Source organism: Ambystoma mexicanum, chromosome 10 (genome assembly GCF_040938575.1).
Source record: "Ambystoma mexicanum isolate Mex_15411 chromosome 10, UKY_AmexF1_1, whole genome shotgun sequence".
Lineage (NCBI taxonomy): Eukaryota > Metazoa > Chordata > Amphibia > Caudata > Ambystomatidae > Ambystoma > Ambystoma mexicanum.
In genome coordinates this window covers 110518918-110544215 of record NC_090932.1, presented here as the reverse complement: position 1 = coordinate 110544215, position 25298 = coordinate 110518918, and the positions used below count along the sequence as shown (strand labels likewise).

The window sequence follows — 25298 nt, the reverse complement described above, 5'->3', positions numbered from 1 at the left end:
GTATGCTCCCCAATGTGACAAAGGTGAAGATTGGGTTGTGTGCAATACTAATAATGTAACCTTGCTTCCATGAAAACCAAGTCTGTGAACACGGATTGCCAGTCTCATGTATTTTTTTGTTTTTTTATTTTCAAGAAACCTGGTCCCTTTTGATCACTCTTCAAACCAGGTTGTGCTAATTTTGTCATTACTGTCAAGGGAACACAGGGAAGGCTGTGCGGGGTGGGGGGGGGGGCGTAATTGGGTATTTAAATGCACAAATATCACCAATAGAATTCCTGGACATAAAGATCCTGAAAAATGTCTCTATCTGGTAAATTGATTGTGTTCAGCTTTTGGATCTTTGTTGGATACGTTCCGTGATGGACTGGAATGGGTATTGGATTGTTTATTTATAGAGCGCACCGGGCTGTTAGGCAACTGGGTGCTTGTGAATCTTTAGTTACAGTTACATAAATATCTTACATTTCTTATATACAGTTACAGGTAATCGTTACATGAGATGAATTTCTGGAAGGTGGTAAAGGGTGATTTTAACATGCATTTATGGACCAATGTCAGCTCTTTGAGCTGCAAAAAGAGAAAGATAGCGCCTGTGGAGCCCCAGAAATTCTGTCTTCCTGTACTTGTTAAACCAATAGTACCCGTCAAGCTACTGCTTGACGTTATTGAGCACTGTTGGGATTGGTGTGGCACTGAGGTCTGAGAACCCAAATGTAGCTATTTGTAATAGTCATTGCATTGACAGGTTGCCATTTATTGGATAGATGTTACCAAGCTTCTGCAAAGTGATCAGAATTCTCTGCTTCTGATTACGCATTTGCAGGTGGGCAGGTTTGATATTGACACTAGCACTGACTGAGTATATTGGTCCAAGTTGAATCTCAATGTTAATATACTCCCCAACAACACCAAGGTGGGATTTCAGCATTTGTTGAATTCATTTGCGAAAAATGCAGAGGAGAATGGGCTGATATTTAACCCAGGAAAGACGCGTATCATGGTGCTGTGGAGGGGCTGGAGGCATAGAACCCTAAGATGGAGTATGCAGGGCGTCTCGATTGCAAACGCTGGCAGCATGCTCTATTTGGGTTTTCCTCTTTTGGCCCAGCCCTCAGAATGGGATTCACATCTTCCTGAGACAAAAGGCTGCAGCGCTGTCTAATCAGATGAGCAAATTGGAACAAAAATATGGGCGGTTTTCTATAAAATCCTTTTTCTATGAAGGCTAAACTCGCCTATGGGATGGAACTAAAATACGATGAGGTCGTTAATTTCTTGGAAACTATTGAGGCAGGGTTGTGGAGATGGATCATGAAGCTGCCTAATGTAATTCCAGGTTCGGCCATTCAATTCGAATTGGGTATTACATCATTGGGACCGCGGGTGCTCTGGAGATTCCTTCCCCTTTTCCGGAGTATGATTGGTCCATTACCTAACACACTGTATGAAGAGTTGGGCAAGATAATGGACCACTCTGGTGTAGAATGTAACCCTAACCGGGCCCTGTTAAAAATCCAAGAAAGATGTGATTCGACTTTGAGGAACCTTTCTTTAGATGGGGAAACTCTGGTTACTAACCGTGAAAACGTTAAAAAAAAAAGGCCCTTTGCGAGAAAGATTGGATTAACACAACAGAGTTTCCATGTGTATCCATCACTGAGCCATTTGTGGTGGGAACATAAAAGGCGCAGGTCTACCCCCCCTTCTTTTACAATTCCCCAATCGTTGGTATGGGTCGCTTTTGTTAAACCTAGGCTGGAATGTTTTACCACTGACTCCCAAGGTTATCTTCCGAAGAAAATGAATTAAAATTGAAAATGCTATATGTAGGTTTTGTGAAGTGGGTGGACAGGCTGAAACATTGAAGCACCTTATATTGGTTTGTCCTTCGCGGAGCACTGCAAGGTCTATACTCGTGGTTAAGTTTCCAACATGGGGCCCCTATGGGAATGAAGATTATATCTGGTCACGTATTAATATTCAGAACACATCAGAAGGTATTGCGATCGCGCCATTCATTAAATCGATGGATCTGTGGGACTTTGAAGTATGAATTAAGTTTGAGTATTTTAAATGTTGCACTCCCCCCCCCCCGCCCTCTGCCCCCCCCCCCCATATCTGATTTCCTGGTTTAATCTATTGAATCTTGTATATTTTAAAGTGGGGTTATTGTGAATTTAATGGATGTGCATTGTATAAAGTGATTGACTCTATGACATTGTATTTTAAATTCTATTTGTTGTAAACGTTTTATGTAAAGGGTATAATTTTAATTTAAAATTTTTTTTTTTTGGAAAGACTCCATTTTAACACTAATTCTACCTTCGCTTGAGTTTTGTTTATTTGTAGCTTAGACTGTGGTCTCACTTGAATCTGCTTAATCTTGTTAGACTGTATGCTGTTACTAATACACCAGCTGAGAGGTGGTTAAAAAAACAAATGTCTGGTTTTATCAAAGTGCAAAAGATGACAACACTTGCAGTACATGCTAGTCCCTTCTACTGACAGTCTTTGACTGGCACAATTTCTGGAAGGTGGTAAAGGGGAATGTAGTCTCCTTGGTCAGAGGGACTTTACTACCCCGTTCTTTGATACCCTGGATCGGGAGGGATTGTTAACCAATTACGCGGACAACACTCAATGTGTCGATCCCCCCCCACCCCCCCCATATCGTAGGCTCTCACTCTCAAGACGAGGCAGAATTAAATGGAGTTTACTCTATAGTTGGAAAATGATGGTTCTTGCCCTTTAATAGGGAGAAAACTGAGCTAATGATAGTTGACAGTCAATTATCTCAAAGCTTTGCCCTTCATATAATGAATTCCAACTAAGAGAGGTCACGATTATACCACAGAAGAAGGTAAAAACCCTGGCCATGGTGTTTGATCAGCATTTGAATGTGCAAGCTCATGTGAGGAGTTTAGTTTCCTCAGCAGCTTATTTCATCAGATTGTTGGCCCATCTTCCTCCCTAGATGTCTCAGGCTAATGCTGAAACGCTAGCCAGAGCAATTATCGGGTCTATGTTAGACTCCTGTGGCAGCCTCTTGACAGGGATTAGTAAAGCCGCCACCACCAACAGGCTTCAAGTGGTGCAAAATTCTGCAGTGAAAAGTAGTAGTCGGACTGTCGCGCTGCGATCATGTATCGGCTGCAAGAAGATCCTTGCATTGGCTTCCTCTAGCCTCTCGGATCCATTATCGTCTTTTGGTGATAACCTTGAAATGTAGACTGGGCTTAATGCCTAGATCGCTACAAGATCTCATCTCTACCAAGGTAAATACCCGCTTCCTAAGATCAGTTCTCAGAACTATTTGACCATACCCAGAAGCAAGACCAAGAAGGTGGAGAATGCAGCTTTTTCTATACCAGCCCCCAAAGCCTGGAACTCGCTTGGCCTAGTGTCCTTAACAATTTTTAAGAAAAACCTAAAAACATGTTTTTTTACTTAATCTCTTGTAAAGTATTCTTTTGAATAGCTCCCTGGTATATCGGTCCTCTATTTATGTCTTTGTTTGTCGTCCTCGTCTGCGCCCTAACGCCCAAGGGTCCATGACTGCGCAATATAAATGTGTTAAAGTAAAGGGCCGCCCTGGGTACCTGGGTAGACATGGGGTTTCGTGCAAATGGGCCGCGTTCTAGATAATGGGCCGCTTTTATACAGCATCTTTAGGGCGATTTTCCAGCCTGGGCAAGCAACAAAAAGGCTGCTGAACAATTTAACCCCCCGCCCTTTTTTCCTTTTTCTTTTTTAATTTAAACGTGCTTGCTTGTTGAGCAGCCCGTTTTCCTTTTTCTGAATTTGTGGCTTCTTCGCAGGTAAACTGTTTTAGGACGGAGAATTTTGGCTCTGAGATTTGCTTGCTTTCCTTTCTCATCAGAATTTCTAGTTGCGGTTTCCAACGTTTCTTTTGGCCATGAAAGACATTTTAACGCCAGTACCTCATGTGCCAGGAAATGGTGGGGTAGGAGGGGCTCCACTTTACTGTGAGGATGCTCTGTCCATGCTCGAGTCTCTACACGGGATCTGCATTTGGTCGCATCACATGGGGCGTGGGGGAGTGGGACAAATAGAGGGTCTCCGGAGATTCCAACATTTAGCGCCTCTCGGTAGCCAGCACAAGGTACAGCAGATATCACTCAATTCCAAATGGCTAATTTAATGTGTCTGAACTAATCACTAATCCACTAAACCTGCACTTTATTGGGCATCTTGGAACATCTACTAATGAAGCTTCAGAAAATAGACCTCTAAGAATCCTGCGAAAACCTGACTGGAGCGATCACATCACCCCTGCATGCCAGAGTTTCCACTGGCTACCGGAGATGCAAAGCACTAAAAGCAGCTGTTCATCTGAATTCATCCAGGGGACAATCGCCCCCTAGCACCCAAAGTGGCAGCAAAAATCCAGCTTGCACATACATCTCACAGCTGGTGTCACTGAACTAAGGCTATGGGTGATTTAACCCAGGCTGCAGTGTGATATGCGCTAACCAATGTCCATACTGCATTCGAGCTAATTGGACTGCTGCTTCAGTACTACTTCTGTGCTGCTGGTCCCGGATATCCTCTTTGGTGACAGATGGCAGCCTAGAAACTTGACCTGAATCCCAAAAGTTCCTCATATGAACTGAGCAAGGCAGGTCACCACACTGCGCTGCAGAGAAACCACTTGGAGGTAGTTCATTGATATGACCTGTGGCTAGTGCCAATGATATCCTCTCCTGGACTGTCCTTTTAATGTGGCTGGTCAAAGAGAACTCTTATGGAGTGAGGAAATACATGGACTATGGTTTGTTTACTTGGTTGCTCTGATCCACAGGCCATTTCACTGGATTACTCCCATGGAATTTGCTCCTTGTAGTTGTATAGCTATAGCTCAAGGTCTGCGCCCTTCTTACCAGAATACCAATTAACTGCGGACACTCTGCCACCTTCTGCACCAGCAGTTCGTCTGCAGGGGGTAGTAACTTCTTCTCTCCCACATTTGGATGGCCAGCCTGGGCGTATAGCTTAGTCTGTTATTTGTTTAAATAACTGAGCGTAGCTAACCGCTCCGTGCCTTGCAGCAAGTTGACGGAGACTGGAACACCTCACCGGGTGTCTAGGCAACTCGCGCGCACGACATATGCAGTGGTATTCTGGCCGTGTGTCCCAAGTGGCCACCGCTTTGCCAAATTGTTGATGGCCCAGTATGGCCCCATGACGAAACAGAGGGTTCTGTTGTAACTTCCCGCCTCTGTAAGATCCAAGCCTTTTCATTTTGGGCTTCACGTCACCTTGGGCCTACTATGCAGCACGTAGGGGCTGATATGACATGCCTTACAGTAGAAGGCTACCAGGGTTGCTCAGCAGGTTGAGTGACTGTTGCTGAAATGTAATGTATTCAAAACTGGCTGCAAATCCTATGACTTTTAAAAATTATTTTAAAAATAAAAGTGCTATGAAATGTGGGCAGCCAGGGGATGGGTTGGGCTAGTTGCTTGCTTATAATTAACACGGGGGTTGTGGAATGTCTGCCACCATAGTGAAAAACCAAAAGTTGGCATCCATGAGCCCACAGTTAAATTTCCTAATAACTGTTGTCAGCTTAACAGAAGCATTTATTTGTGATCAGTTTGAAAAGCATATAACCTGATTAGAAATATATCTTGTGATGGGGCACAAGGGAAGGGGGGCACAGATGACGAGCTAATCTGTATGGTTGTCTGAAATAAATACATTTTAAAGAAAACTAGTGAATGTCAGTTTAAGAAGCAAGTTGTATTTTGGCTTTTTTAATGCAAGTTTAAGCTGCCCATTTGGAAAACAATATTGTGCCTAGCAGTAGGAAGCCTGCTTTTATCAGCGATGTAATATCCATGGGCCATTTAATTCACATGGCGTCCTTTTTAGGCCAGAAGAAAACGGGTTCAGCAAATGGGGCCTGTAAACGTGCACGTGATGGATGGGCAAAAGGGCACCTGGAAAGAGTTATTTGCCAGAGGTGAGGGGCAGGCCCCCAATTAGGGGGATGCCAAACAGCAAATGGGGCGTGGCAATTGTCCCCCTTTAGGGATGCCTATGCTGAAAGTACCACCTCCCCTACCATGTGATACATTGGTACCCTCCCCAAAGTTGTGTTTTATTGCACCCCTGTTCAAGAGCATACGACAGCGTGTGGCTATGGCAACGGTTCACATTTTAAACTTCATTTTGGATGGAAGATCTTTTTTTTTATTCACTCTGCTGACTGCAAAAAAATTGTGTGGGAGTATTTTCTTGGGTCTGGTCTCGAAGCTTCATTAAATTCATTGATGTAAATGGGAAATAAATATTTGTGTTAAGTCCGGAGAAAAGGTGTGGTTGAATTAGAATATTTTAAAGTTTGTTGCTTTTTAATTTGTTTTTTTGTTTGTTTGTTTTTGGAGCTACATGTTTTTAACTTATTTTGTTTTGTTGTTCCCCCTTTAGTTACAAAAGGCCCAGTTAAACCAAAGAAGAGGCTACTGAAACAATTGACCCTTTTGGATTTTGAGAATCGGCAACATTTCTTTGATGCAAAAAGGCCTAAGCCCATCGAAAATGTCATGTTTCTGAAAAAGCCACGTACTTCATCCCAGAAAGCCGATGCCTTTTTTTGTGACGCTCAAAAACGAACTTCTCTGGTTTGTAATAATTCTGCGCAAAGTGTCGAAAGTTTGCAAGAAATTAAAGAAAATATTGAGGGCGTGCATATTCTTTCTGAAAGGTCTTGCGCTAATGACAGTGGTAAGGCTTGTGTGGGAATCTTTCCCAATTTGGAGCAGTGCAAATATGCAGTAGACGCAGACGCAGGCACGGACGCTTACTGCAAGGAAAATAAACCAATGAATGAAAGTGCCCCTAAGCCGATGCACCCCTCTTTGCACAATTATCCAAGCTGCTTTCTGATCAATGAATCCCCCCAAGTCATTGAAAAAACAATCGGCGAAGATGAATCCTGGTTGGCTAACAAGTGTGCTGTTTCTCCCAACACGTGCTTTATAGACTTGGAGACCCCACCAAATGCCCATGACCCAAGCTTCTCAACACGCAGTCATTTCCCCAAAGAATTGGAAACCCTGCCGTCTACGGACTATGAATTATCAAGGACGCCTATTAATTTTTCCACTGTAAAAGTATCCGAACTCGGCATTACTCCTGAAACGTTCACATTTAAATCATCAGGTAATGGTACGTTTAATTCTACTTTCAGTAGCATCTCTTTCTGTACTCTGTCCACGCTGCCTCTAGAGGGAGTTCTTACTGGGGTGGGTGTAGGAGACCTATTGCATTCCCCACCAAGCATTTTCTTACCAAACAGACGGAGTGAGGGGGTGTGTTCTTATACCCTTCAAAGTTATGGTGGGTTTGGAGCAAACATCTTTTCTAATTTGCATACCCACAATGCCTTGCTGATGTGTCTGAACTAGAGGTGAACTTCCAGCGTTTACTATTGGGTGGCATTGTTGCATGTGTGACTGGGCTCAAATAAATTAATGCACATACATGTTTGTGCATGCATAGTTAAGACCAAGTCTCTGGAGTTTTCTTAAGTGCATGAAAACATTGCACAGTAATGTTTTATAGTAGCTGGCCTGTATGGACGATTTCTCATGAACTACATTATATTCTTAATAAACTCTTTTGCTCTCTTTTTTTTTTTTTAACCGTTTTTATGGTTTTTTCTCATGGGGGTAAATGAATGTTTTGGCCTCTTAAAATTTGGCCAATTGGATTTTCAAAGTTTATGCAGTGCAGCTAGATATTATTTTGAAATGGTACACTGAAGAAAAAAATGTGAAAATAGTTGGCCATTTTTGAGGTTCTTTTAAGAATAATCTTAGTCATGTGTATATCTCAAAGCACATTTTTTTTTTCTTTTTTACTGGAACAATGCGACGCATGAAACAGGATGTATGCAAAAAGCCAGATACTTATCACTGGCAAAAACTACGACTGAGTATATGTAAAGCTCCTGCGGCAGTGGCTGCTGAAACACATTGCATACCTTTCAGATTTGTCATTTACTCTTAATAGCCATGTAAATTGTCGCACAAGGCTTCATGACGGATTCCTTCCTTTCTGGTTGCAATGTAATGACACGTGTTATTACCCTACTTAATAGTGCTCAATGTATCAGCCGTGGAGGGCTGAAAAGCGGAGTTGGCCTTGCTGGAAACTTGAACCTGAAATGCACGCTGGCCACACGTGAGAGGAGAATAAATAACTTGGGAGCTGTTGTGAGAATTTGAGGATGTGTAATGTGTGTAATCCTCTGCTCCCTGCACCGCAGATGTCTGGGGCACAGATGTGGGACAAAGACAACAGCACAAACATGGTGTATCCCGTCATGTAGTATACTTGAAACATACAAATACGTAGACACGCTCAGAGAGGTACAGGCACAAGAGACCATCACACAGAGAAACCACAAATACATGCACATATAAACAGACAACCAACCACATCATCTGCATACACACAAATGCACAAGCACACATAAAGAAGATCACACACAGAAAACTCCAGTCACACCATGCCACAGACCGAAAATATTGACACGCATAAACGTAAGACATGCACACGCAAACACCCAAGCTTCAGAAACCTTTTGCTGATGGAACAAATGTCAACAAAAAAACAAGTTTATTAAAGAACGCGGATACTGCTTACTGCTGAAGTCTTATTTGTAAAAGCTGAAAGTGCCTTTTCTCATGTGCTGCCAGAATGTTGGAGGATACAGGGCACCTGGGTTGCCACTGAATGCCCTATTGAGGACCTAGTCTTTTCACTTGACAGTCTTAATTGTAGCACACCAGAATGCACGACTGGAAGGGTTATGGGCCACAGTCAAGCAAAACAAAGGGGTAGGATAGGGTACTGCCACTAACCAACCATACTTCAACTCACCCTTCTGCATATACCACTGAAACGATGAACTAAACCATACCTGTACAGCAAAATAAACTGCGCACACTACAACAACAAAAGAAACCACACACAGCCTCGCCCAACAGCACATGGCGGCTACCAACTGGGAAACACCTACGTTCTGTGAACAGTGTCAACCGAACTGAAGCTGCCAACAGCACATCCCAGTTCTCTTGCTCTTTTCTCCTGCTCAGTCCCAACCTACTCCCTTCCCTCCCTTCCCCCCTTTACTTTTCAGATCAGCCAGAATGCCAAGGAAGGTTACACGCATGTGGCGACAGTGCGCATTATAAGAACTTTTAACATGGCAGCATTCAAGTTTGATATTCACTCTAGATCGATTTTCCACTTTGAAGGTGACACTTCAACTCCTGAATGTTCACTTGCGGTCCCTAGGCCAGCGGGCAAAGAAGGGTTCTCTTCCAGAGCTAATTCCAACAAGAATAAACATGACCCACCTCTTAACGCAGTGCAGACCTCGCACAGATTTGTTTGCTCCAGTTGTGCTCCTGATATGTCAAGTCACCTGTTGGATTTAGTTTCATAGGCTGTTTACCTTTTGTTCCCTATAAGAGATCATGCAGATTGCTGCTATTTTAGTATCCATATGTATAATAAAGCTTTTCAGGAGCATTTTCTCGAAGTTCACTGCCTGTTAGTGGATAGTTTTGTGTTGTCAAATGTGTTTTGTAGTTGCTCCGTCAAGTAAAAGACAAAGACCCTTTTACCACAGCGTTTAGCTCGATCTAAACCATGTATATTACAAACAGAATTGCTTCCTACCGGTAAGTCCTGAAAGTGCTCACTCCCCAAATAACCAATACAAACTCTGAATAAAAGACCCATCCCGGTAGGGAATGAGACCAGGAGAACAGGTTGCAAGGTTGCCAAAGTTTATAAAGTATTCTGCATCCAGAGAACTCTGCTGCTCTGTGAGCGCTCTGGCAAACAATACTTACAATGGATTAAAAAACAGAAAAACGTCATCAGTGAGATCAGCTATACTGGTTACAAAAATGTACTACTATTGGCTACAAGGCGACGAGGTATAGGGGCCTATAGGTGCTGCTTCTCCAGGATTGGCTGCTCCGTTGGCGGGAGGGTGAGCCTCACGTGGTTAGGCTGGACTTGTCCGGGCGGGGTGAATGTCGGGTCACTCTGGTGATGCGGTTGAAACTTTCTAAGCTGACCTAGATACTGAATCTTGGCATACAATAAACAAGTACCACCAATATACCTTTGAGTAAATCTTTGAGTCTAACAGGTCGTACATACAAACCTACATAACTTCACATTAAGTCATTAGTGGGGTGAAGGGTGCTGGTGTCTTACTTTCTGCGATAACATGGGGACTGGGCTGGTCTGAAACATCTGTGCGAAACGGGGGGTGGGGGGTGGAGTGGCACATGTTAAATTGGGACAGGATATATTATGGCAGAGGTTAGAGTTTATTTGGGGGCACTTCGGAGGGGGTCCGCGTAGTGGGGGCACATGTTACATCAAGAGAATACCTTAGTGAGACAGAGGGTTACACAAGCAGTAATTGTCCACCAGCAGGGGTGAGGGAGCAGGTTTGTGGACATGGATGAGCTACAAGTCATGGTTCAGGCTGGTTCACACACAGGACAGTGATCTCAGAGGAAGAATGATACGATACATACTGTTAATTGTTGCAGTTAGCTTCAGTGCCCCAGTGAGAAAGGGAATTGTGCCGCTCAGAAAAGGTGGGGGCGGTAGGTGCTCGCTGTGCGCGCCGCTGCAGAGGGAAGAGGAGACTTCGTAGTGCCGAATCGCGGCCTAGTCCCGGCCTAGTCCAAAGATTGAGTCGAGGGTACACAAAATGGAGTCGAAGTGTCTTGCTCTAGTCCCACCTCTGCTCCTGCGGAGGCCTCATTCCTCATGCCAGCAGGACGATTGAGGCGTCCCCCACTAGTGCAAGAGCAAGCAGCTCGTCTTGTGTAGAATGTATGGGGTGGGTGCTAATTCGCCCCTTCCTTACAGTCCTTTTTAGAAACTTTCACTAGCTATTAGGGTGACAGTTCTTCCAAATTATGGGATTGCAGATTTGATTTGAATTTCCTTGAATGTACTGTGATATCTCCTGGTTGAGAGTATCTTGGAGAAATTGTCAAAGCAGAGAGCTGACATAGTGCTCCATCAGACACTTTAAAAAATTGAAAACAAAAATTCTGAAAGACGTGCTCAGGCTAAAATATGCTTACAACTTTTATTTGCCGCTTGGGGTAAAAGGTGGGGTTTTTCTGAGAACTTCAGAACAGCATAGTTTGACGCTCAATATCGTTTTAACTATTTTATTTATTTGCCCAATGATGGGCACGATAAATGCAATTTCCAAATTTCAGAAGGCTACTGCTGGGAGGGCAATTCAAAGTATTATTGGCAGTCCTGTTGCTATATTAAAATGCCATGTGCAGTGCACTGCTGCCATCTAGTGGCCTCCGTGGATGGTACAATAAATTACTGAAAAAAACCCCCACTTCCTAAATATTTTCACCTGCCCGGTCGAGTACCAAATAAGTTACACAACCTTTCAAAAAAGTACCCGCCCATGAGAGCGGGCAAGTGGTTTTTGTGAGGCTTGATATGTCGTCTTAGATGTGGATTGTGGAATGTAGATCTGTTGATTATGGAACAGGAATCTGTATAAGTTTGCACAGTAGGTTGTGATTGAGGAGGCTCTGAATCACAGGAGAAGTGCACTCTTAGTTGCAAGATGCATCTGAACTGTTGATGAATGGTGGGATGGTTAGAAGTAGGGCTCTTTGTATGTGATTTGTGGATCGGTGTGTTATTGCAACACTCCTTGATTGGCTACCTTCAATCGGAGTTAAGGGTAAAAAAGGAAGCGGTTGCCCTGTTCAGACATCCACCGAAGGATTGCACGTACCAACAGGCTTTTTTACCATGCCTTGCAGGGAAAGGGGACTCCAGAGACAGATTATGTTCGTGGACGTGGGGAGGCTCAACCAATTGGTTCTTCTCTTTGTAGAGGACAGGGTAGCAAGTGCTTAATTTCTTGTTTGAATTGCTGAAAGCATGGAGCTCCACAAGAGGACTGTTTGGTTTATAGGAGTTTTGTGGATTCATTGGCTACATTTATTTTCTAGATATTGTCACTTTTATTTGTGGTGGTGTTTTCAGAAATAATGTATATATTGTTAATCACACCAGCCTTTTGTTCTAGCACGTTTGTAATACTGTTGGTATACAAGCATGTGTTAAATCATGTTACAATATTGTGCAGAAATCATGCACAATGAGAATTCAGACTAATGCTCCAACTAATAAACACTTTATTGAATCAAGACGAATAACATTTCGCCTAATCTCAAGTTCATTGAACAAGCTGAAATAAACTAATTGATTTCGTATAAAGAAATTACAAAATAATTTTGGAAATAACCACTGGTAGGAACATCTCTATCTGTGCATCAGAAGCTCAGAATCCCAGCACAGAAGCACTCTAGTTGAATAGTACATCTAAACTGTTAAGGTGAGAGGCTTAGATGTAGAGTTTTTGGATGTGATTGGCTACATTCAGTCACACATCCATACACCAATCGGGGAGTGTTAAAGGTTGCAGGATAAAAGGGGAAGGCCTGCCCTGTGCCTTGACTTCCATGGACATTACGACTGTTGGCGGACGGATCGCATGTGCTATCTGGGTTCTTTTACCATGCCCTGCAGGAAAGAGGACTGCAAATGCAAATGTCCCTGTACATTGAAGGCAAGCGTCCCCAACCAGCACGATCCTCCCCGCAATGAGAGACAATAATGGACTCTCCCAAAATGGGAATAAGGCCAAGACAAAGTGCGGGTGAGCGTAAATGGGAGTTTATCAATCAGAATAGGGCATGCAAAGAACTCTGCAAACTCCGAGAGCGCTCCGTCTGACAATAGCAAAGACAGGTGTATACATTTACAAAAAACGTCATCAGAACCTACATACTATAGGGGGCACAAGTTCAATGGGATTGGGTGGCGACGACTAGCTATAGGGCTGCTGCGATGTGGTTGGCCTTGGCTGGAGGAAGTCACTGGTCAGCCTCGTGGGTTGGGCTGGGCCTGGCAGGTCTGCCGGGTTCATCCGGGCGGTGTTGTTGTGCCACTGTGGCCAGTGTCGGAGATGAATGTCTTTTCCTGACTTATTTGCCCTAGGCCATGCATACCGCAGTCATTCAGTTATTGCAATATTATCTTCTTTAGTAAATCTTTCAATAGGTTATTCTACAGGTTAATGCAACACAGGAGGAATGCACCTTGAGAGGGGTTTGATGGCGATTCATCAGTACATGGTTACCAGTATCCTGTTGACCGGGTACTATAGGTCGTGAGGCTAGGTCTCAGGGCATGGGACAGGCGGTACATGTCTTTCTGTCTTGTTAGAAGTAGTTATGAATGTGCTGCTGTATGTTGCCATAGTATTGGGTGTCGTAATTTTACAGGGGCCATAAACCCAAGGTGATCCGGTGGGTTGTGGGGTTTAAGAGAGGGCGTCTTTGGATTTGTGTATTCAGGCGGAGGTTTACTACTGGCTGTAAATAATGCAGGTGGCAGGCCGTGGCCTTGGGTGCTGCAGAGGAGACTACAAATCTTTGAAGCGGCTCCAGCCTAGTTGGGGGAGGTGGAGCAGCGCGGCGCGGGCCTCTGCTCTTTCGTCTGGCAGGCTTCACCGGGTGGGAGGGGGAATGGCCTTGCATAAACTCACAAAGGCATCTTCCTCGTGTGTTGCCGATTTGCGGTGAAAGCATCATAAACATTCAAATAACATATAATACTAAGTGAGTCATTTCAAGGCTCACATCTTAACATTGCTAATGCCTCTCGAATATAGCCAGTCCGAGCACATTATTTGTACACTATGTTTTAACAATTACAACATTGTGTTATATGCATATACATGTGCAGTTAGTGAGGTAGAAGTGAGGTTGGTGGAGCACATAGAAAATGACTTGCCACTGTACATGACGGTAGTGGCACATAAGGGGCTTAGACTTACATACATGGAGGGTGCATTCTCGCGTGTCCTTCACACGAGCCCTCAGTATGGTTGCATTTGTCTTTCTTTGCACTCTAGCAGCATTGGTTCGGTTGTGGCGCGGGACCGTGGGGTGTAAGCTTTTCAATGATGCACATAACAAATACCCCGCCCCGCCCCCCGGGACGCTTTTATCATTTGCACACAACTGCAGTGGTGTGGGTGATGCATTGCTTATGCCATGTGAACATGTATTCTGCCATTTCTCCAGCATTGGATCTTTCATGGATTCACATGCTTAGAATATTCCCCGTCGTCAGACTGGGAACCCTCGGTACACATATATAGTCGTTTCCTATAGGAAAAAACTTCCGACACTTGTGTGTCCTATCCACATCTACGTCCTCCCCGGGGACGTCCACGCATGCCCCATAGGACGTAATGGTATATAAACCCCGCCCCCGCGGGTCCCGTCAGATTTCAACCGTCTCCAAAGATAGTGGGATCTCCTCGCGTAGTCTCTACTGCTAGATTTTCGAATTGTCGAACTCCTGTGAGTTTGTTAATTTTACCGGAATGTCGGGTAAACCTCTTTTTCGCCCGTGTGCCACGTGCGGACTGAAGGTTTATGAGGGGGACGGCCATTTAGACTGTATTTATTGCCTCCACCCTCACCACTCGGCAGACCAGTGTGAAATATGTAAAGGTTTTTCCCAGAAAACCCTGAAGGATCGAAACCGCCGGCTGGTATCCTGGTTAAATGACGGTGCGGGAGCGTACCCTCAGTCAGAGGTGGGCTCTGTGCGCAGTGTGGCCTCTGCGAAAACATCAGGAGCCCCTCGACGCTCAACCTCGTCGGAACCCCCGGCTAAGAAGTCACGACCTGTGGAAAAGGACGTTCCACGAAGTCACTCTTCTAAGGACTGTTCTAAAGACTCTGCAGGAAAGACATCTTCGTCCACTTCGTCGTCGAAAGGAAAGGAGAGGCCTAAATCCTCCTCGGGCGATCAACACAGATCAGCCACGAGTAGAGATTCGGATAAACGCAGGGAGAGCGCTGTGACGGCGGGACCGCCTAAACCACCTGCAGGCCCAACGTCGACGATGACGAACCAGTCGGTGTCTTCACTGCCTCTGACGCAGTCGATTTCACCCGTCATCAACCCAGCGACTACCTCAGCGACGATGTCCTCGTCGACGGAAGTTCTGGCCTGGAGACCGGAGGTATTTGATATAGGGTTGCCTGACACATTGCTACAGGAACAGGCAGCGTCAAGTGCCTCGAAAGAAGACGACGGCTTCAGGATTGTGAGCCCGGAGGACCTCGGTCTACGACCCAGGTTTCCATCAGGAGCAACCTGCTCTCAGGTGTTTACCCAACCTCCAAGCTCTCAGGCGACCCTGTCCATGGAGGTACTGTCCTCCTTACACTTGCTGCTGAAATCGCTGGACGAAAGGCTTCCACCTGTACCGTCGACACCCCCCGTCGACGAGCCCGGCCCTTCACACCGCCCGATCAGATCGATCGGGGTTCCATCTACTCCAGCAGTCCAGGAGGAAGGCGAGCTTTCGGGCTCCCTATCTGACCACGGGTCAGCGTCAGATATATCCCTCTCACCATCTAGGGATCCATCCTGGGTGTCGGATGTGGAAATGGAAACACCAAAGAGTCCCACTCACCCGTCGCCACCGGACGATATAGGTGCCTTTCATTCTATGATGGAAAAAGCGTGCAAGGAGTTTGGCCTGGTCCAACAGGAGGAGAAAAAGGACTGTTTTCTTTTTGACCATATGGGCAAGAGTAGACGCTCAATATTCTCAATACCCATTTTAGACCATGTCTGGAAAGAAGGTGTTCAAACCATGCGTCACCCATTTTCTGAGCCGGCTGTCAAAGGCCGAATTGAAAAGAAATTTAAAGTACCAGACTCTACACCAAAGTGTCTTTCGGCTCAACCTACACCGGACTCGGTGGTGTCGTCGGCGGCGACGAGAAAAGCAAAGGCCCAACATAAATGCTCTACCCCTCCAGATAATGGGGCGAGGCGCCAAGACGTGTTTGGTAAGAAGGTTCTGTCTGTGGGGGCCTCAACGGTGAAAGCAGCTAACTCCCTGGCGATTGTGGCCAGATATGACAGGGAGATGTGGCACAGACTGGCACCTATCCTGGACCACCTCCCGGAAGAACATAGAAGAACGGCGATGTCCTTGGTTCGAGAAGGTGAAGAGGCATCGAATCATGCTATTAACATAGCGGTGGACCTGGCAGATTCGGGTTTTAAACAAATAAATAACAGAGTTGTTCTAAGACGCCAGGCTTGGCTTAAGTGCACCAACTTCAGACCCGAAGTACAGTATAAAGTTTTGGACATGCCCTTCGAAGGTGATCTTCTTTTCGGAGAAAAGGTGGACGAGGCCTTGAAGGGCATGAAGGAGGACTCGGATACAGCACGCTCGTTGGGCTCTCTCCAGAGTGGTAAGCCCTTTCGTTCTTTTCGTCCCTTTAGAGGAGCATCTGGAAACTCAAGATTCTCAGCAACCAGGGATAGATCTTTTGGTAGATCAGCGTATCCTTCCCAAGGATATAGACGCGCCTCTCAGACCTCAAGCCGGCGCAGAAACTTCCAGTCTTCCAAGAGACGACCAACTTATTCGTCGTCGACGAGCAAACAGAAAGACCAGCAACGACGGGAAGCGTGCCGTTCTGGGAGGAAGAGTGTCAAGCTGCATCGAGGAATGGGAGACAATCACAACAGATCAGTGGGTTTTGGACACTGTGAGGTACGGACATTCCCTACTATTCAAATGCAAACCTCCAAAATGTCCACCAATACACCTATCCCAGCCACATCTAAACATCTTGCGGCAGGAAGTAACACTCATGTTACAGAAAGGCGCCATCGAATTCGTCCCTGCATCGCAGAAAGGCCTAGGGGTATGCTCACGGTGTTTTGTGGTAAAGAAGCCAAACGGAAAATGGCGCCCTATTCTCGACCTGCGAGACCTCAAGACCCTACAGAGTCAAAAATTCAAAATGCTTACACTGCAGGACGTGATCAGATCCGTCCAAAGGGACGATTTTTTGGCGTCACTAGATCTACAGGACGCGTACTTCCACATTCCGGTGTGTCAAAAACACAGGAGGTTTCTGAGGTTCATGGTAGGTCAGACACACTACCAATTTGCAGTGCTCCCGTTTACGAAATGTTTGGCACCTGTGGCAGCCTGGCTGCGAAAGGGAGGGCATCATGTATACCCGTACCTTGACGACTGGCTTGTGAGGGGATCCTCCCTAGTGTCGACCAACGACAGCGTACAAGCCACCTTACAACTTCTGCAACGACTGGGGTTCGCAGTGAACTTCGAGAAGTCTTCTCTAAAGCCCTCAAAGAGCTTGAAGTTCTTGGGAGCTCAATTCGAAACCCACTCGGGAATAGTGGGAACTGAGGGCAGTGAGATGGGCCTTGAAATCATTCCTTCCACATATCAAAGGATCAAAAGTAAGAGTGCTGACAGACAACACGACAGCCATTTTCTACTTGATAAAGCAAGGCGGCACCAGATCCAGGACCCTTTCGGCGGAAGCTCAAAAGATCTGGCACTGGGCGTTGAAACACAACATATCCTTAGTGGCTTACCATCTCCCGGGTGTGAAGAATGTGCAAGCGGATTCCCTGAGCAGGACAATGGCTCAAATACACGAGTGGGAGCTGGACACCGGTCGGCTTCAAATCTTCGAAAGGTGGGGGACCCCCTCAATCGACCTCTTCGCAAATAAAGAAAACAGAAAATGCTAACAGTTCGCGAGCAGATGGCCGCAAAAAGGATCCCTGGGGGAAGCGTTCTCGTTTCCTTGGACGGACAAATTCCTGTACGCTTTCCCTCCGTTCCCCCTTATACGGAGGACAATCCAGGAGATTCGCAGGTACAAATGCCGGGTCATTCTAGTGGCACCGTATTGGCTGAGACAACCATGGTTTTCCGACCTCCTACATCTGTCGTTGGAACAGCCTATAACTCTCCAGAAAGTACCGAACCTACTGTCCAGGGACAAGGGAACGGTGTGGCACCACAATCCGGACAGCCTCAACTTAACAGCTTGGCTCCTGACTTTTCAGAGTTTGGCAGCTTGAAAGTCTCGTCAGATTGCCGGAGAATTCTGCAGGCGGCTAGGGCCCCTTCGACTAACAAATCATACATATGCAAATGGCGAAGGTTCTGTACGTGGTGTCAAACACAGCACGAAATTCAGCCTTTAGAAGTAACCCCTGAACAAATTCTTCCGTATCTTCTTCACCTAGCTGAGAGTGGGCTGTCATCGTCCATCAAAGTGCACTTGGCGGCCATTTCAAGGTTTACCAGGAGGAGACAGTCTTCACCATTATTCAGTGACAGACTGGTGAAACATTTCATGAGGGGTCTCTTTAGAACTTCCCCCCTACGAAACGGTTCCCACCGTCGTGGAGTTTAAATGTGGTGTTGGCGGCCTTAATGAAGCCTCCATTTGAGCCAATGTCCTCTTCATCCATGCAGTTCCTATCTTGGAAACTGGCTTTCTTAATTGCCATTACATCGGCTAGAAGAATGTCGGAATTACAGGCATTGGTCATAGATCCTCCATATATGAGATTCTTTAAGGACAAAGTAATTTTATCAACTAACCCTACTTTCATCCCAAAAGTACCGACGGTCTATCACAAGCACTCGACCATTGCTCTCCCTACTTTCTTTGCGACACCGTCGTCGACGGCGGAAAAGGCTCTTCATACGCTCGATGTGAAAAGAGCGTTAAAGTTTTATCTGCAAAGAACGCAAGAACTCAGAACTACCAGACAGCTGTTCATTGCATATGGTCCGTCGACGAGAGGAAGGGCGATTTCCAAGCAAGGACTGGCCCGATGGGTCTCGTCGGCAATTGTTTTTAGTCACTCCAAGGCCGGGAGAGCCCTACAAGGGCACCCTAGAGCCCATTCCATGAGATCGACAGCCTCCTCCGCGGCGCTATGGGCAGGAATTCCTCTGACAGACATCTGCCAGGCGGCGGCGTGGTCAGTTCCACACACGTTCACACGCCATTACTGCCTGGAAAGGCAGCACGCGGATGAAGTACAGATGGGGAGGGCAGTGCTGCGCCATCTTTTTCAATGAGGTAAGCCAATGGTGAAACTGTTGTCTTTTACCTTGCCGACGTTTGTTTTTTTTCCTTGATGTATCGCATATATATAAATGTTACTGCTTACGTGCGCATATATATATATATATATATTTGGACTGGGAATGGTTTATTTTTGTAATGTATGTTGCATTGCATTCTCACCTCCTTCTTCTAGGATACTGCTATACAATCTATTCTAAGCATGTGAATCCATGAAAGATCCAATGCTGGAGAAGGGAGTAGTTTCTTACCTGTAACTCCATTTCTCCAGCGTTGGTATCTTTTATGGATTCACATGCGCCCACCAGCCTCCCCGAAATGCAATGTGCAGGATATGTGCATAAACAGGTTTCCCCCTTTTTCTTCTTTGGAGGGTCGAAATCTGACGGGACCCGCGGGGGCGGGGCTTATATACCATTACGTCCTATGGGGCATGCGTGGACGTCCCCGGGGAGGACGTAGATGTGGATAGGACACACAAGTGTCGGAAGTTTTTTCCTATAGGAAACGACTATATATGTGTACCGAGGGTTCCCAGTCTGACGACGGGGAATATTCTAAGCATGTGAATCCATGAAAGATACCAACGCTGGAGAAATGGAGTTACAGGTAAGAAACTACTCCCATCTGTACGTTTTACAAATGTTCTAATCAAAGGGGTCTGTGGAGAAAATACACGTATTGCAAGCAGTTTTGGCATTAGTATTTGGGAACTTTTGCTTTTTATTAAAGGACCATTTTTCAGTTCTCTTTCCACCCAAGCTCTGCTGGCCGGGTCATGCTGTCATGCTGGGAGCAGCGATACACTGCGGAAGGTGAAATGTTACAGTGTTGGTATCTTACACTAGCTCATGTCTGTCTTGTTCGTGGGAACGGGCTCACAGCGGATCTGCCAGGGAGCTGCGGCCACAGGGATAATTGAAACTCTCCAAAGGTGGGGGCCGCGCTACAGTGCGCCGAGCTCACACCATCTTTATTAGACAAAATGGTTTCTGAGGCCTAGCTAAATTCAATACGTTTGGGCAATGTCTTCAGCAGGTGAGCCATCCACCACCTGGGCCCTGGTGGTAAGGAGGGGACGCCCGATGAGTCATGGCCCTCACCTGGGGAGGGGATGTAGGCAAGGGGTGTCTTTTGGACCAATCCTCCCCTACAACATCTGGAGGGTCACCAAATTGGTCCTTTGACTGGATTGTGTTTTCCCACCTATTCCTCCTCTTTGATGTCTTCCATCAAACATCAGCTGCTTCAGAAATCTTTTTTCGAAGGGATTGTGTCCTCTGACGTATTCCTTATCTTTGATATACGTTTCCAGCTTGCTTGCCTCGGAAATTTTTTCTCTGTAGAGGGCGCTGCACGTCGATGTCCGCTGAGTCGACGGCCACCGTATCGGCGCCGACGTCACCATGCCCATAAATAGACACATGCGCTGCGTCCATTGTTCAGTTCTGTTTTTCCGCGCTTCGTGGGGCCTCGAACGTCGTTGCTCAGTTCAGTCAGTTTATCTAAATCTAATTCGACGAATATTCCTTATCGTTCTCGATGGCTTCTTCATCAGAACCGACGACGCTGCGATCCGGCTTCAAGAAATGTCAAGACTGCGGTAAAAAAACATCAATAACAGATCCACACACATAGAATGTATTTCGCCCATGTTTGGGCAGATATGATATTCTCATTACTTACTACTAAAGTGTTTTGTGGGTTGCGACAGTAGGTGCTTTTCCCCCTTCTAATCTTACTTCAGTTACTGCTGAGCAAGGGAGGGCACGACATTTGACCGGTCCACTGATAATGACATAATCATTTTTCATAAGTTGCTGTTTGCCATAGGGAGTTCTATTTGCTAGACTGGTGGCTTCCGCATACGAAGCCCCGATATTCACCTTCATGTTGGGAATGGATGAGTCGGCCTTAACCTTATCAACAGAAGTGGTTTGATTGGATACCATCAAGTTGTCTGCAACATTAGCATTCTTTACACTAGACCTGACTCCGACCTTTGGGTAGTAATTCATCATATTATTCAGTTTTTTCTCAGAATCGTTAGAGAGCAGTAGTTGGGATTGCGTTGACAGAGCCACTACAGAGGATGCTTTACCCTTGGTGCTTTCGTGTTTCTCTGTTTTTGGTGGGCGATTTTGTTTGCCTGATTTTTAAAAAAAAATGTTTTACTTTAAAAAAAAAATATTTATATCACAGGGAAGAGGAGGCACCTTACATGCGGTTTCAGATGGTTGGTTAGGTAGGAGAAGCACTGGGCTCTCCTCGGAGATTATATCGTCATCATGAGGAGACAGAGGATTCTGTTTTTATAGGTGATTTGGCTATGTTACAGCCTTCCTACGTTTGACAGCCCTAAGATGAATTATTTTGGCGCAGCGAGACAGACGCCCAGTTTTTCCTATTGCTGTCAGAGCAGGGGGCTCCACTTGTTGGGCTTGTTCGATTATTTTAACAAGCGCAGAGGGGCTATGGGGGTTTCTGTCTCTTGAAGAGGAGGAGGAGACATGGAAGCGACTTGCCCTGATGAGCTATTTTACCAATGTCATTTTTTTATAAGGTTGATGACCTTGAAACTTTCAAGAAAGATTGTCTTGGAAGTGTGGTAGACCTAAAGCAACCCCTCTGCAGATGTCATCCGATCAACGTATTGCGTCTGCTTGTATTCCCGAGTCACTCTTTCATTAGGAATGCCTGGGTGCTTGTCCGGCCTCAAATGAGGACAATTGGCAGGTGCATATGACTTAATGCCCATCATGAAACCTTCCAGACGGTTGAGTTTGTGAAGCATCTCATTGAAGGCTACTTTTAGCTCCCGTATTTCAAAGTGGGTAAAGTCATGCCCTTTATCTAATAAATCAAGAATTCTAATTATAACAGGGAATGAATAGGGGCTCGACTGAATAGAATGATCAGTGGGCAGATCATGGTGCAGATCAGATTTGGTTTCATTATTAGGGGGGGGGGTCGTTTTTGAATACTCCTCAGGTACTGATTTGTGATTGACCCTGCCTTCTTGGGATATTTTATTCAGATTAGTGAGGCATTTTGCATACACTAGTTCCGATATCGGTTCTCTGAGATGAAGGGACTCCCACACAGATGTAAAGGTGGGTTGATCAAAAAGGAATTTGCAGTGAACCAGAGAAGTTAACACGCCAATCGACTCCGTAATTCAATTATATCCCTAGCCCTTGCGCCAGAAAAGGCGTTAAACATCCCACCTTATAAAAAGGATGAGGTCAGGGAGTTTGCAGCCTCCGGTGACTTGGAGCTTGTGACGGAGAGTTTGACATCACCCACTGCCTAGTGAGTAGCAGGTTCTCCTGTGTACAAGGTATCTTGCTCAGAGTTAGTTGAAATCGGGATAGAGCAGAGAATCGGAGGGTCCTCCAGGGCCTCATTCAATACAGCAATGGGGACATAGGGGGTACTATTTAGCATGTTAACATTGTTAGACGCATTTTAGAATCATGATTCAACAAGAGCTCTAAAGGTTCCGAGTAAGCAGAGTTGCCAGCACAAATAAGTGCGTCCACATTTAATATCGGCAGAGCGGGAAGCTCTGTCGGGCTACCGCTGCGTAACCCAGAGGCCATGATTGAAAAGCTAAATGTACAATCACAAGAATAATTAGTTAAGGCAATCCATACTCTCGTACCTTAACTGTAAACCTTTGTCAATATAAAATAGTATAGGGGGAAACACCACTCACCCCACACCCTAACAGGCCAGCAGCTAGGCCACTTGCAATGCGCGTGCGCAGGGCTTTTTGAGGCTGAGTTCCGGCTTCTGCTGGGAGCGTATCGGGGGTGGGGGTGCGGGGGGTGTCCGGGGGCGTGATGGGTTACAACACGGACTGCAAAATATGAAAACGGGAAATGAGTTGCCAACGAGCCCATTACTGAAAAAAGAAATGCAGTCATAAGCACACTAAGTGTGCACAAATGTAAGTGTGCACGAGCAGAGTCCAATTTGAATTACTTGATTTGAGTTTCGGGAAGTCCAACTTCCTCTTGTCGACTCGTCTCAGGCGTGTGACACTAAAACCCAGAACAAACGCTGGCGAGTGGAGATGAGGGGCAAACAGCACAGCAGCCCAACAGCCAGGCCACTTGAAAAGCCACTTACAATGCCAATGGTGTAGCCTTTATGGAGATTCTCACAGGAATGGGCCTTCTTGTCCCCTTATGGGGAGTATCATTGGGTTCCCACTTGCCTTGACCCCTAGGCAGGATTGCCTCACTAGCCTCACAGGGGGTGAGGTGGGGTGCTCCCCCTTGTGGCGAAGGGATGAATTCCCTAGATGGGGATCCATCCACCCATTGGCTATTGTGACTGTGTGGAAGCAGATGTCTGGTAAATGGAGAGCTCAGTAAAGTCCTGGTTCGCGCAATGGCTCTGGCTCTAGGCCCAAACAGTCCCTTGCTCATGTAAGTAATTTCATCGTAGCTGGGTAAAGCAGGAATCCTTGTCTAATAGAGACCCCCACCCCGCCAATTCATGTTCTGTATTGATCATCCAGCACACCAAGATTGGCCCCAAATACAAATCTGTGTTTGTCCTGTGCATGTTCGGTTACTGCAACAATGTCAGAAACTCTTGGCCTAAAGAACCGGTTCCCACATCTTTCCAGTAAGCATACTTACCGGAGGGCAGTATGAGGAAGGAAGATTGGGTCCCAGAGTTCAATAATTGGGCGATTAATACTTTTTCCTTGCCCTCATACAGATGGGAAAGTTAATCCGAAGACCGGAATCATGCATGCCATTGTTAAGATGGATTTCTGAACTCTGACCTGGTGGGCAGAGGTTCAGAAGGCCAGCCTAGTTTCTTGGAACAGGGTAACCTTCTGTACAAGCCAGACCAAGCAAAGTAGTTTGGCAGCAGTCAAAACTAGGTCTCAGGATGGGTGAGGGTAACAAACTCCTCAATGAGCACACAGAGTAAAGGACCCTTACAAATCACTCCCAGTTAGGTGTAGTCATATTAAAAATCCAAGTACATTTATTCAAGGCCTTTGAAAGTCAACGCATAATAATCACAGTAATACTAATAAACCAACACAAGTGTTAGGCAGAAACCTGTGCAGTTCCCTCTGGCACCACTGCAAAAGATTTAAGACTACAGGTGTTTGGCAGTGGTCTGTACCACACAGATTCACTTGGTAGCTGTGGCTGAGCAGTCAGACTTCCCTCAAGAAGAGTTAGGCAGTATGCAGAGTATTCACAATAGGTCAAAAGGACACAGTGGAACAAGCAAACACTGACCAGAGTTTGGTGTAAAAGAGATATAATTATTTAAAACCACATCTAATAAAACACACAGGCACTATATTAAGCAGTTCAAAAACACAGCCACTAAAAGAGATACACTCCCTTAAAAGAATATTAGACAAGTCTTAAGTAAAGCCCCACTTATTTTCAGACAGCGGTGAGCGCTTAACGTAGATGGCACTCTAATAATTTGGTTTAGAAGGGAGAGAAAGGCATAGCATAAATTGAAAAAGATCCCAACACTTGCAAAAGAACACAGCAAGAGAGGAAGGCAGAGTCAAACCGTGAAGTTAGAGTTCAGGAAGCCGGATCCACTTTCAGAGGATCGGAACGAAATGTGTCCAAGGTCACACGGTTGAAAAGTGCACAAAAGTCTCAAAGGTTCAGAAAGAGTTGGACCAAAGAAAGGGACCAGTTAGATGGTCAAGGCGGCCAGCCCAGTCCAGAAGGTTAAGGGATTATTATTACCTTGTAGCAATCTTTAGAAAGGGAGGCCCGGCGGACACGGTACCTTAAAGTGGTGAGAATACTCCAGCGGGAGCAGTTGTTCCTGGCAGCGGATGCAAGTCGGTGCTTCTTCCGGGGGAAGAGAGGATCTCGTCGGGGAGGAAGACAGGAGTCCGTTGCACTGCCAGGGAAGAAACCAGCCGCGCAGTTCTCGGGTCAAAAAGGAGCGGTCCTTTTATTCACGGTCCAGTGGTAAGTGGCTATCCAGTTGCCGGGGTGCTTGGCACGGGCAATTCGACCACAAGATGTCCTGGGATGCGAGGAAAAGAAGGTAAACTGGTTGTGCCCACCAGTTAGGGGAAGAAGACTCTCCAGCCGGGAGATCTTCTCTGTCGTCGGGAAGTGGTGAGTCGGTTCCGCAGGGCTCCATCGGTGGTGTCGTCGTAGCAGGTCAGCTCAGCTTCTCCCTCGTCGGATTCTC

At 45.9% G+C, this 25298-nt stretch overlaps 1 protein-coding gene across 2 annotated transcripts in view; it reads left to right on the top strand.

The window, feature by feature from the left end:
• The window catches only part of CDCA2 (cell division cycle associated 2), a 1069442-nt gene that overhangs the window by 147709 nt on the left and 896435 nt on the right, over positions 1-25298 (top strand). Inside the window, exon 3 of one of the 2 annotated variants that reach the window (XM_069617593.1) lies at positions 6457-7191. In XM_069617593.1, coding sequence (XP_069473694.1) covers positions 6457-7191 — 735 coding nt within the window. Of the gene's footprint in view, positions 1-6456; positions 7198-25298 lie in introns of both variants that reach the window. The other variant, XM_069617592.1, reaches the window with a different exon arrangement.